Raw genomic sequence first — 14,288 nt, forward strand, 5'->3', positions numbered from 1 at the left:
CTTGATGCTTCACCCTGAGTCTTGAAGCTTCACCCTGAGTCTTGATGCTTCACCCTCAGTCTTGAGGCTTCACCCTGAGTCTTGAAGCTTCAACCTGAGTCTTGATGCTTCACCCTCAGTCTTGATGCTTCACCCTCAGTCATGAAGCTTCACCCTGAGTCTTGAAGCTTCAACCTGAGTCTTGATGCTTCACCCTCAGTCTTGATGCTTCACCCTGAGTCTTGATGCTTCACCCTCAGTCTTGATGCTTCACCTTGAGTCTTGAAGCTTCACCCTGAGTCTTGATGCTTCACCCTCAGTCTTGATGCTTCACCCTCAGTCATGAAGCTTCACCCTCAGTCTTGATGCTTCACCCTCAGTCTTGATGCTTCACCCTCATTCTTGATGCTTCACCCTCAGTCATGAAGCTTCACCCTCAGTCTTGATGCTTCACCCTCAGTCTTGATGCTTCACCCTCAGTCATGAAGTTTCACCCTCAGTCTTGATGCTTCACACTCAGTCTTGATGCTTCACCCTCAGTCATGAAGCTTCACCCTCAGTCTTGATGCTTCACCCTCAGTCATGAAGCTTCACCCTCAGTCTTGATGCTTCACCCTCAGTCATGAAGCTTCACCCTCAGTCTTGATGCTTCACCCTCAGTCATGAAGCTTCACCTTCAGTCTTGATGCTTCATCCTCAGTCATGAAGCTTCACCCTCAGTCTTGATGCTTCACCCTCAGTCATGAAGCTTCACCCTCAGTCTTAATGCTTCACCCTCAGTCATGAAGCTTCACCCTCAGTCTTAATGCTTCACCCTCAGTCATGAAGCTTCACCCTCAGTCTTGATGCTTCACCCTCAGTCATGAAGCTTCACCCTCAGTCATGAAGCTTCACCCTCAGTCTTGATGCTTCACCTTCAGTCTTGATGCTTCACCCTCAGTCATGAAGCTTCACCTTCAGTCTTGATGCTTCACCCTCAGTCATGAAGCTTCACCTTCAGTCTTGATGCTTCACCCTCAGTCATGAAGCTTCACCTTCAGTCTTGATGCTTCACCCTCAGTCATGAAGCTTCACCTTCAGTCTTGATGCTTCACCCTCAGTCATGAAGCTTCACCCTGAGACAAGAAGCTTCACCTTCAGTCTTGATGCTTCACCCTCAGTCATGAAGCTTCACCCTCAGTCTTCATGCTTCACTCTCAGTCATGAAGCTTCACCCTGAGACATGAAGCTTCACCTTCAGTCTTGATGCTTCACCCTCAGTCATGAAGCTTCACCCTCAGTCTTGATGCTTCACCCTCAGTCATGATGCTTCACCTTCAGTCTTGATGCTTCACCCTCAGTCATGAAGCTTCACCCTCAGTCATGAAGCTTCACCCTGAGACATGAAGCTTCACCTTCAGTCTTGATGCTTCACCCTCAGTCATGAAGCTTCACCTTCAGTCTTGATGCTTCACTCTCAGTCATGAAGCTTCACCCTGAGACACGAAGCTTCACCTTCAGTCTTGATGCTTCACCCTCAGTCATGAAGCTTCACCTTCAGTCTTGATGCTTCACTCTCAGTCATGAAGCTTCACCCTGAGACATGAAGCTTCACCTTCAGTCTTGATGCTTCACCCTCAGTCATGATGCTTCACCTTCAGTCTTGATGCTTCACTCTCAGTCATGAAGCTTCACCCTGAGACATGAAGCTTCACCTTCAGTCTTGATGCTTCACCCTCAGTCATGAAGCTTCACCTTCAGTCTTGATGCTTCACTCTCAGTCATGAAGCTTCACCCTGAGACATGAAGCTTCACCTTCAGTCTTGATGCTTCACCCTCAGTCATGAAGCTTCACCTTCAGTCTTGATGCTTCACTCTCAGTCATGAAGCTTCACCCTGAGACATGAAGCTTCACCTTCAGTCTTGATGCTTCACTCTCAGTCATGAAGCTTCACCCTGAGACATGAAGCTTCACTTCCTCTGATAATACAAAGGTTCTTCCTGGTTCATTACGGTTCCTTCCTTCCGCCTTTGAAGCTTCGTTGAGCCCGTTGCACCTGAAGTTCACACAGTTTTATCAAAACAAAGCAAACTGGAAGATCCAGAACTCGATCAAACGTGAGTTTGTTTAAACCGTGACTGCGTTTTGACTGTTTTATCTGTTTGTGAAGGACATTTTAAACACTTTTAGCAAGAGAAGACTGAACTGGGACCGACCCGGAACTAAACCAGGACTAAAGCAAGACTCAACCAGGTCTAAACCAGGCACGGAGTAGTTCTAAACCAGGACAAAACCAGGTCTAAACCAGGTCTAAACCAGGAAAAAAACAGGTCTGAACCAGGTTTAAACAAGGACAAAACCAGGTCTAAAGCAGGATAAACCAGTTCTAAATCAGGTCTTAACCAGGATAAAACTAGGTCTAAACCAGGACTAAACCAGGTCTAAAGCAGGTCTAAAGCAGGACAAAAACAGGTCTAAAGCAGGATAAAAACAGGTCTAAAGCAGGATAAACCAGTTCTAAATCAGGTCTTAACCAGGATAAAACTAGGATAAAACCAGGTCTAAACCAGGTCTAAACCAGGTCTAAACCAGGACAAAAACAGGTCTAAAGCAGGATAAACCAGTTCTAAATCAGGTCTTAACCAGGATAAAACTAGGATAAAACCAGGTCTAAACCAGGTCTAAACCAGGTCTAAAGCAGGTCTAAACCAGGTCTAAACCAGGATAAAACCAGGATAAAACCAGGTCTAAACCAGGTCTAAACCAGGATAAAACCAGGTCTAAACCAGGTCTAAACCAGGATAAAACCAGGATAAAACCAGGATAAAACCAGGTCTAAACCAGGTCTAAACCAGGATAAAACCAGGATAAAACCAGGATAAAACCAGGATAAAACCAGGTCTAAGCCAGGTCTAAACCAGGATAAAACCAGGATAAAACCAGGATAAAACCAGGATAAAACCAGGTCTAAACCAGGACTAAACCAGGACTAAACCAGGACTGAACCCTCTGACTGTCCTGGAGGCTGTGATCCTGTGAATGGAGTGTGAAAGCGGCAGAAGGCGCCTCCCGTTTCTCTGAATCTGAGGAACACGAGCTTCTTCTCAGACATAATCTGTGTTGAACATCATAATAACGCTCATTGTCTCCATGTTCACATCTTTACAGTTGAAATGGCATTATTAAAGGTTAAAGCTACAGTACGTCACTTTCCTGCTTCCATCCATAAACATGTCATTCAAGAGAGAAAAAAAACATGTTTTTTCAAGATATTTTTAGAAATTAAACTTATTGAATATAAGTTTAATGGCTGTGGAACAGCTCCATAAAAAGACAGGGAGAACATGCAAACTGCACCCAGACACAGGGAGAAGATGCAAACTGCACCCAGACACAGGGAGAAGATGCAAACTGCACCCAGACACAGGGAGAACATGCAAACCGCACCCAGACACAGGGAGAAGATGCAAACTGCACCCAGACACAGGGAGAACATGCAAACCGCACCCAGACACAGGGAGAAGATGCAAACCGCACCTAGACACAGGGAGAAGATGCAAACTGCACCCAGACACAGGGAGAAGATGCAAACTCTACATACACACAGGGAGAACATGCAAACTGCACCCAGACGCAGGGAGAAGATGCAAACTGCACCCAGACACAGGGAGAACATACAAACTCCACATACGCACAGAGAGAAGATGCAAACTGCACCCAGACACAGGGAGAAGATGCAAACTCCACATACACACAGCGAGAAGATGCAAACTGCACCCAGACACAGGGAGAACATGCAAACTGCACCCAGACACAGGGAGAAGATGCAAACTGCACCCAGACACAGGGAGAAGATGCAAACTGCACCCAGACACAGGGAGAACATGCAAACTGCACGCAGACACAGGGAGAAGATGCAAACTGCACCCAGACACAGGGAGAAAATGCAAACTGCACCCAGACACAGGGAGAACATGCAAACTGCACCCAGACACAGGGAGAACATGCAAACTGCACCCAGACACAGGGAGAACATGCAAACTGCACCCAGACGCAGGGAGAACATGCAAACTCCACATAGACACAGGGAAAAGATGCAAACTGCACCCAGACACAGGGAGAACATACAATTTCTCCACACAAACACAGTGAGAGCATGCAAACTCCACACATACATGGGTAGAACATGCTAAATCCACATAGACACAGGAAGAATATGCAAACTCTACACAGACATAGTGAGACCATGCAAACAAGTTCAAGTTTCACACAAATGGACCGTAGAATGAACCATAAAAGTGCAAAAATACCCTTTTATTGCACGTTTATATCCTTCCGCCTCGACTGTAAATTGAAAAGAAAGTTTACCCCCTTTCAATTCAAGACTAAATCCTGAAAGAAATTCAACAAATCAGCGCAATACAATTCAATATTTGTCTGGCATTTTTCCTGCTCAAAACCGAACAAACAAAACGATTTGACAAACTCAGAACGAGGACGTGAGCCAAAAGGAACAAGACGCTAAAAACTAAATATGTAAATTCCCTTCGGTCATTAATGATCAGCCAGGTTCTGGAGACGCGACTGGACTGTGGACTTTAGGGGCGGGGCCAGGCCGAGGCGCCAGGCCGAGGCGTCGAGGAGGAAGTGACTCAGGTCAAACTCGGAGCAGGTCGTCCCCGTTTATTTACACATAATACAGTTGAATTTGATGACATGTTTTTTGAACAGTTTAATCTTTATAGAATTTGAATCAAATCCAATCATCCATCTGAAATAAGATAAATACGTACTTGAAATAAGTAGCATTTCTCTTGTTTTGAGTGTATTTTGATGACTTTAAAGTAAGATTGCCATTGGAACAAGCACAAAAAACAAGCATTTTCTAACTTGACAAAAATGCTACGAGACTTGAAATATGAACAGAACAAAACATTTGGATGAATACGACTTAATTCAATTTTTCAGCTATTCGATTTGTTTTATTACAACAAAACAACAACAGAATTTTTTTTTCAAGGGTAAATACACTTAAATGCAAGTCCGCTGCTCGCTACGGAGTCATTTTAGATGAATATTGACCTTTACAATCAACAAAATGTTAAATTATGATGATTAATAAAGAATTCAAATGTAACATATGAAAAAGTCAATAAAAAGGTTTGGGGAAAAGGCATAATGTGATAAAACTTGTAAGTAATATGTTTCATTCTCAAGGTTAAAGCTGCAGTGTGCTTATTTTTGAGCAGTTAAATAATCTGTAAATGAGTTATTTGAAGACAGATGTGTTTAATGCCACACTGCGGAACCCTTTAACTCAGGAACGTGTTCTTTTTAAACAAACCACATCGAAACTGGGACTAGACCCAAACCAGACCCGGAATAGACTCGGATTAGACCCGGACTAACCCAGAACAAGCCCAAACCAGACCGACATTGTTTGTTTGTATTGCACAAAAAACACAAAGTCAAAATCAATGCATAGACAAAAAGATAGCAAGAGAAATCTATCAACCACACGATACTCTACTGAGTCTGTGTCGGGACTAAACTAGGCTCGAACTACAACCAAACCAGGTCCAAACCAGGTCCAAACCAGGTCCAAACCAGGGCCAAACCAGGTCCAAACCAGGTCCAAACCAGGGCCAAACCAGGTCCAAACCAGGGCCAAACCAGGTCCAAACCAGGGCCAAACCAGGGCCAAACCAGGCCCAAACCAGGTCCAAACCAGGGCAAAACCAGGGCCAAACCAGAGCAAAACCAGGGCCAAACCAGGGCCAAACCAAGGCAAAACCAGGACTAAACCAGGACCAAACCAGGACCAGACGTTATCTCTTTGTCTCTTTCCCGTTCCAGTCACACACAGCAGGTTAATCCTCTTGTGATTTCAGTCCCTGGAGCTGGACCTCAGGCCGCACTGGCCCGTCCAGATTACCGTGCCGGGCGGGGTCCGCCGGCTTATCCCGCTCTAAATCTGAAGTTTTGTGCTAAAATCTGAGCCCAAGGTGAACGTGAAGTTGGCCCGGGGTTTAGGACAAGCGCCTGGAGTAACAAACGGCACAGGATCAAGATAAGAGCAAAAACACAACTGAAAAGTACTTTTACTGTAACTCCATTTGAAAGTACTCGCACTGCAACTGTTACTGCTACTACAAGCCCAGACAAGATGTGTTGATGATGTACCTTCAAAACAAATACACCTAGTGCATTTCACTCATTTGCAGAAATAAACAAACAATTAATACAACTTAAAATAAAAATAGTCGTAATGAAAACTTTTTGAATTTATGTTTCTGAAAATTCACCAACGAAATGTGACGTTTTGATCCACATTCAAACACAAACTCAGTCCTCACCCCCTCCTTCGGCCCCTCACTCTGGCCCCTCCCTCGGTCCCTCACTCGGCCCCCTCACTCGGCCCCCTCCCTCGGTCCCTCACTCGGCCCCCTCACTCGGCCCCCTCACTCGGCCCCCTCACTCGGCCCCCTCACTCGTCCCTCTGTTTCTGCCTCTTCTGGCGCCGCATTCAGCTGAACTACACCCCCTACTGGCCGCCTCTGTCACTGCAGCGCGACGTGCCACTTGAGGATGTGATGTTTGTGTGCACAGAGGAGGACCAGGACCAGGACCAGGACTGGACCGGGGCTCAGAGGAGGACCAGGACCAGGACTGGACCGGGGCTCAGAGGAGGACCAGGACCAGGACCAGGACTGGACCGGGGCTCAGAGGAGGACCACGACCAGGACTGGACCGGGGCTCAGAGGAGGACCAGGACCAGGACCAGGACTGGACCGGGGCTCAGAGGAGGACCAGGACCAGGACTGGACCGGGGCTCAGAGGAGGACCAGGACCAGGACCAGGACTGGACCGGGGCTCAGTGGAGGACCAGGACCAGGACCAGGACTGGACCGGGGCTCAGAGGAGGACCAGGACCAGGACTGGACCGGGGCTCAGATGAGGACCAGGACCAGGACTGGACCGGGGCTCAGTGGAGGACCAGGACTGGACTAGACCAGGGCTTGAGGTGGAGCAAAACCTGGCGCTCCGTGAGGACTTAATGAGGTTGAAGCAGACTAAGTATGGGACTGACCCGGGACTAAGTATGGGACTAACCCAGGACTAAGTATGGGACTAACCCAGGACTAAGTATGGGACTGACCCGGGACTAAGTATGGGACTAACCCAGGACTAAGTATGGGACTAACCCAGGACTAAGTATGGGACTAACCCAGGACTAAGTATGGGACTAACCCAGGACTAAGTATGGGAATAACCCAGGACTAAGTATGGGACTAACCCAGGACTAAGTATGGGACTGACCCGGGACTAAGTATGGGACTAACCCAGGACTAAGAATGGGACTAACCCAGGACTAAGTATGGGACTGACCCAGGACTAAGTATGGGACTGACCCAGGACTAAGTATGGGACTGACCCGGGACTAAGTATGGGACTAACCCAGGACTAAGTATGGGACTAACCCAGGACTAAGTATGGGACTGACCCGGGACTAAGTATGGGACTGACCCAGGACTAAGTATGGGACTGACCCAGGACTAAGTATGGGACTAACCCAGGACTAAGTATGGGACTGACCCGGGACTAAGTATGGGACTGACCCAGGACTAAGTATGGGACTAACCCAGGACTAAGTATGGGACTAACCCAGGACTAAGTATGGGAATAACCCAGGACTAAGTATGGGACTGACCCGGGACTAAGTATGGGACTGACCCAGGACTAAGTATGGGACTAACCCAGGACTAAGTATGGGACTAACCCAGGACTAAGTATGGGAATAACCCAGGACTAAGTATGGGACTAACCCAGGACTAAGTATGGGAATAACCCAGGACTAAGTATGGGACTAACCCAGGACTAAGTATGGGACTAACCCAAGACTAAGTATGGGACTGACCCGGGACTAAGTATGGGACTGACCCAGGACTAAGTATGGGACTAACCCAGGACTAAGTATGGGACTAACCCAGGACTAAGTATGGGACTAACCCAGGACTAAGTATGGGACTGACCCGGGACTAAGTATGGGACTAACCCAGGACTAAGTATGGGACTAACCCAGGACTAAGTATGGGACTGACCCAGGACTAAGTATGGGACTAACCCAGGACTAAGTATGGGACTAACCCAGGACTAAGTATGGGAATAACCCAGGACTAAGTATGGGACTAACCCAGGATTAAGTATGGGACTAACCCAGGACCAAGTATGGGAATAACCCAGGACTAAGTATGGGACTAACCCAGGACTAAGTATGGGACTAACCCAGGACTAAGTATGGGACTAACCCAGGACTAAGTATGGGACTAACCCAGGACTAAGTATGGGAATAACCCAGGACTAAGTATGGGACTAACCCAGGACTAAGTATGGGACTAACCCAGGACCAAGTATGGGACTAAACCAGGACTAAGTAAGGGACTAACCCAGGACTAAGTATGGGACTAACCCAGGACTAAGTATGGGACTAACCCAGGACTAAGTATGGGACTGACCCGGGACTAAGTATGGGACTGACCCGGGACTAAGTATGGGACTAACCCAGGACTAAGTATGGGACTAACCCAGGACTAAGTATGGGACTAACCCAGGACTAAGTATGGGACTGACCCGGGACTAAGTATGGGACTAACCCAGGACTAAGTATGGGACTGACCCAGGACTAAGTATGGGACTAACCCAGGACTAAGTATGGGAATAACCCAGGACTAAGTATGGGACTAACCCAGGACTAAGTATGGGACTGACCCGGGACTAAGTATGGGACTAACCCAGGACTAAGTATGGGACTGACCCGGGACTAAGTATGGGACTGACCCGGGACTAAGTATGGGACTAATCCAGGACTAAGTATGGGACTGACCCAGGACTAAATATGGGACTAACCCAGGACTAAGTATGGGACTAACCCAGGACCAAGTATGGGACTGACCAAGGACTAAGTATGGGACTGACCCGGGACTAAGTATGGGACTGACCCGGGACTAAGTATGGGACTAACCCAGGACTAAGTATGGGACTGACCCGGGACTAAGTATGGGACTAACTCAGGACTAAGTATGGGACTGACCCGGGACTAAGTATGGGACTGACCCGGGACTAAGTATGGGACTGACCCGGGACTAAGTATGGGACTGACCCAGGACTAAGTATGGGAATAACCCAGGATTAAGTATGGGACTGACCCGGGACTAAGTATGGGACTAACCCAGGACTAAGTATGGGACTGACCCGGGACCAAGTATGAGACTAACCCAGGACTAAGTATGGGACTAACCCAGGACTAAGTATGGGACTGACCCGGGACCAAGTATGAGACTAACCCAGGACTAAGTATGGGACTAACCCAGGACTAAGTATGGGATTAACCCGGGACTAACTGCTTTAAAACTGGATCCAAACCAGGATAAACACACATTTCTGAAATTTTAAGGCAAAATCAATAGATTAATCGAAATCCAGGCGGTTTAGTCCTGGTTTAGTCCTGGTTTAGTCCTGGTTTAGTCCTGGTTTAGTCCTGGATTAGTCCTGGTTTAGTCCTGGTTTAGACCTGGTATAGTTCTGGTCTAGTCCTGGTTCAGTTCTGGTTTAGACTTGTTTAAGACCTGTTTTCTTACAAACTTATTTTTGTTCTGTTTGAATCTTGTTTTAATCCAGATCAATAAAAATTCCAAACCCAATTTTCAAAGATTAGAGTCATGAGTCGGACTGAAGGAGTCAGAGAAAGTCCTGGTTCCTCCATCAATCCAGAACATGCACAGAAGGTCCTCCAATGAAGGTCCTGACCAGCTCCAGTTAAGGTCCTGTACAGCTCCAGTGAAGGTCCTGACCAGCACAAGGGAAGGTCCTGCCCAGCTCCAGTGAAGGTCCTGCCCAGCTCCAGTGAAGGTCCTGCCCAGCTCCAGTGAAGGTCCTGACCAGCTCCAGTGAAGGTCCTGACCAGCTCCAGTGAAGGTCCTGACCAGCTCCAGTGAAGGTCCTGTACAGCTCCAGTGAAGGTCCTTACCAGCACAAGGGAAGGTCTTGTACAGCTCCAGTGAAGGTCCTGACCAGCTCAAGTGAAGGTCCTGTACAGCTCCAGTGAAGGTCCTGTACAGCTCCAGTGAAGGTCCTGTACAGCTCCAGTGAAGGTCCTGACCAGCTCCAGTGAAGGTCCTGTACAGCTCCAGTGAAGGTCCTGACCAGCACAAGGGAAGGTCCTGTACAGCTCCAGTGAAGGTCCTGACCAGCTCCAGTGAAGGTCCTGTACAGCTCCAGTGAAGGTCCTGCCCAGCTCCAGTGAAGGTCCTGTACAGCTCCAGTGAAGGTCCTGACCAGGTCCAGTGAAGGTCCTGTCCAGGTCCAGTGAAGGTCCTGTCCAGCTCCAGTGAAGGTCCTGTCCAGCTCCAGTGAAGGTCCTGTACAGCTCCAGTGAAGGTCCTGACCAGCTCCAGTGAAGGTCCTGTACAGCTCCAGTGAAGGTCCTGTACAGCTCCAGTGAAGGTCCTGACCAGCACAAGGGAAGGTCCTGTACAGCTCCAGTGAAGGTCCTGTACAGCTCCAGTGAAGGTCCTGCCCAGCTCCAGTGAAGGTCCTGTCCAGCTCCAGTGAAGGTCCTGTCCAGCTCCAGTGAAGGTCCTGTACAGCTCCAGTGAAGGTCCTGACCAGCACAAGGGAAGGTCCTGTACAGCTCCAGTGAAGGTCCTGCCCAGCTCCAGTGAAGGTCCTGTACAGCTCCAGTGAAGGTCCTGTACAGCTCCAGTGAAGGTCCTGACCAGTACAAGGGAAGGTCCTGTACAGCTCCAGTGAAGGTCCTGCCCAGCTCCAGTGAAGGTCCTGTACAGCTCCAGTGAAGGTCCTGTACAGCTCCAGTGAAGGTCCTGACCAGCTCCAGTGAAGGTCCTGTCCAGCTCCAGTGAAGGTCCTGTCCAGCTCCAGTGAAGGTCCTGACCAGCTCCAGTAAAGGTCCTGTACAGCTCCAGTGAAGGTCCTGTACAGCTCCAGTGAAGGTCCTGTACAGCTCCAGTGAAGGTCCTGACCAGGTCCAGTGAAGGTCCTGTCCAGGTCCAGTGAAGGTCCTGTCCAGCTCCAGTGAAGGTCCTGTCCAGCTCCAGTGAAGGTCATGTACAGCTCCAGTGAAGGTCCTGACCAGCTCCAGTGAAGGTCCTGTACAGCTCCAGTGAAGGTCCTGTACAGCTCCAGTGAAGGTCCTGACCAGTACAAGGGAAGGTCCTGTACAGCTCCAGTGAAGGTCCTGACCAGCACAAGGGAAGGTCCTGTACAGCTCCAGTGAAGGTCCTGCCCAGCTCCAGTGAAGGTCCTGTCCAGCTCCAGTGAAGGTCCTGACCAGCTCCAGTGAAGGTCCTGTACAGCTCCAGTGAAGGTCCTGTACAGCTCCAGTGAAGGTCCTGACCAGCACAAGGGAAGGTCTGGAGACGTGTCCAGGCGCTGCTCTGGTCCTCACAGGTTTAACCCAGAGTGAGTCAAAAAAGTGTCGAAAATCACGTCAAAATGTGAATTTCCTGAACAGTTTGAGAATCTTGAGCTTCATCAGAGCCTCATAGAAACGTAAAGGAATCTTATTGTGTAACATCGAGGTAGAGTTGGAAATGTTATCGCTGTGACAACACCAGAGGCAGATGATGCGTTTCCCCACGGCGACAATCAAGTGGAACAGAACTTCACTTTAACCTGTAACCAAACTGAATTTCATTGATTTTGTATTTCTTGACGTGGCAAAAAGAAGTTTAGGTCTGAACCAGGAATAAAACCAGGTGTGAACCAGGTGTGAACCAGGACTAAAACCAGGTGTGAACCAGGACTTAACCAGGACTAAAACAGGCTCTAAACAGGCTCTAAACAGGCTCTAAACAGGCTCTAAAACACACACAGGGGTTTATATCACAAAGAGCGTTATCAATTTAAGAGAAAAAAGAAAAAACGATTTCATTCACGTCATTCGTAATGAAAATACCACGTGACCACTTTTATTTGCTTGATAATGTCTTTAGAAACTGTCAGAACTCCTAAAACCATCAGCCAGTCGCAGCTCTCACTTTCACTCATTATGATCTGATCCACCATCCGCTTTGAACATGTTTAAAATGACATTCACGTGGTTTGGTCGGATAGTTGGAAGAACGAGGCGGTGGAACAACCTGAGCCGCCCCGGGGGCCCCGGGGGCTCTCTCCGCGCGGCCGCGATCTGCCCCGCGGGCCAATCCGCCGAGATGGAGCGATACCGCGGCTAATGCCACAACGAAAGCTCTAATCCGCGCGACGCGTCAGAAGCACTTTTATTTAAGCTATTGCACATTTAAAGCTGTTGAGTGGCACATTCATTGCTTCTCGTTGTGTTCAATAGAATGCGTAAAGATGATTTATGTCGAATAAGATTGTGCGGCCTTGTGTTTGAGGCGCCTGATGGGAGCAAACGAGCCGTTAATTGTGGCCTTAATTGATTGGGAGCAAATGTAAACGTGTGATTGGGTCGCGCGCTTTTGGTGACGTCCCAAAGTGACCAAAGTGACCGAAAAAAACAGATACAAAAACTGGCATCGTAAATCAAAGGTGGCAAAGCTCGTTCAAAGTGGGATTAAGTCAACGAAAGTAAGAACCCGGGGAAGAAGAGCGTTTATTCCCGGGGAAGAAGAGCGTTTATTCCCGGGGAATAAGAGCGTTTATTCCCGGGGAAGAAGAGCGCTTATTCCCGGGGAAGAAGAGCGTTTATTCCCGGGGAAGAAGAGCGTTTATTCCCGGGGAATAAGAGCGTTTATTCCCGGGGAATAAGAGCGCTTCTTCCCCGGGAGGAGCGGTCAGTGCGCTGTGGCAGGTTGTCCGAACTGTCCATGAATTCACACCGCTCCGATCTAGAAAGAATCGACCTTTTCTGAGCTGAGTTTGTTGGTTTCTGTGTGCAGAAAGTGACCGGTGACGTGCGTGAACTTCTGTGAAAGTTCAAGAAAACGTGGAAAAGCAAAGGAAAAGCTACTCACTTTTGGCTTCTTCATATGGAACGACAGGAGTAAATCCAGTGAAAAGGGAAAGCCTATTTTATTTTACTTCTACGATGAGAAAAGCGGTTGTCATCGTCCTGTGTGCACATATCCAATGCGTAAAAGTCAGTATCCAAACGTGACCGAGACGGGAGAACGTCCGCGGGGAAGCGGCGATGACGCGGCCCGGGGACGTGCGGCAGCGGCGGCGGCGGCGGTCGTGCGGCGGGGCTGGCGCAGGAGGACAGCCCGTCGGGTTTGTGTTTTGGACAGTGTTGTTGTTGGTCAGACGGCGGTTACATCCACGCCTCCGCAGTGCAGTCGTGCTGAGGGGAAGAGTGCGCGCAGGCAGGGCGCGTGGGGCCTTTATACGGCGCGTCAAAAGCGGCGCCAGCTCCGAGCGACGCCCATCTGTGACGCGCGGGCGGGCAGGCGGCAGGACGCGCGGCAGGACGCGCGGCAGGACGCGCGGCAGGACGCGCGGCAGGACGCGCGGCAGGACGCGCGGAGGTTTGGTTCACTTTGGGTTTGGAGAGTTTGAATCAACTTCATCCACTTTTGAAATGTTATTAGCAGCAATTTACAATAAACCAGACTATAGTCCTGGTTTAGTCCTAGTTTAGTCCTGGTTTAGTTCTAATTTAGTCCTGGTTTAGTCCTGGTTTAGTTCTAATTTAGTCCTGGTTTAGTCCTAGTTTAGTCCTGCTTTAGTTCTAATTAAGTCAGAATCAGAAGAGGGTTTATTTCCATTTGTCATGAACAAGATTCACAGACACAGGAACTTGTCCTGGTGATTCACAAACACAAACAACTAAACACTAAACACTAAACACTAAACGGCCTGATGTGTACATCATAAAATATAAAGTTATGTTGTGCAATAAGAAGTGACAGTGAGTGACGGGAGGTTCTGGTCCGGATGGACCTTAGCCTCCTGCATGAGGGGAGTGGCCTCCTGCCTGAGGGGAGTGGCCTCCTGCCTGAAGGGGAGGGGAGTGGCCTCCTGCCTGAGGGGAGTGGCCTCCTGCCTGAAGGGAGTGACTAAAAAGGGTCGGCTGTGATCCGACCTGCTCGTCCCAGGGGCTGTGACTCTCCTGAAGTCCACGATCATCTCCAGTGTCTTCTGGGCGTTGAGCTCCAGGTTGTTACCACTGCACCATCCGCTCCACCTCCTGTAGACAGACTCATCCCCGTCCCAGATGAGCCCGGTGAGGGTGGTGTCGTCCTGGTTTAGTTCAAATTTGGTCCTGATTTTAGTCCTGGTTTAGACCTGGTTTAGTCACATATATAGGGTACAGATGGTAAGATTGACGGCCGTGCCTCCAAAAGCAGGA

The 14,288-nt window shown here is 48.8% G+C and overlaps 1 protein-coding gene across 1 annotated transcript in view; it reads right to left on the minus strand.

The window, feature by feature from the left end:
* kitlga (kit ligand a) overlaps window positions 1-13,194 on the minus strand; it is a 92,225-nt gene extending 79,031 nt beyond the window's left edge. Inside the window, exon 1 of the mRNA XM_072435550.1 lies at window positions 12,955-13,194. Coding sequence (XP_072291651.1) covers window positions 12,955-12,969 — 15 coding nt within the window. The 5' untranslated portion in view covers window positions 12,970-13,194. The remainder of the gene's footprint in view (window positions 1-12,954) is intronic.
* Window positions 13,195-14,288: the final 1,094 nt, after the last annotated feature.

The sequence above is a fragment of the Eucyclogobius newberryi genome, unplaced genomic scaffold (assembly GCF_026437365.1).
Source record: "Eucyclogobius newberryi isolate DKJ021-1_F unplaced genomic scaffold, fEucNew1.0.hap1 SCAF_7, whole genome shotgun sequence".
Taxonomy (NCBI): Eukaryota; Metazoa; Chordata; class Actinopteri; order Gobiiformes; family Gobiidae; genus Eucyclogobius; species Eucyclogobius newberryi.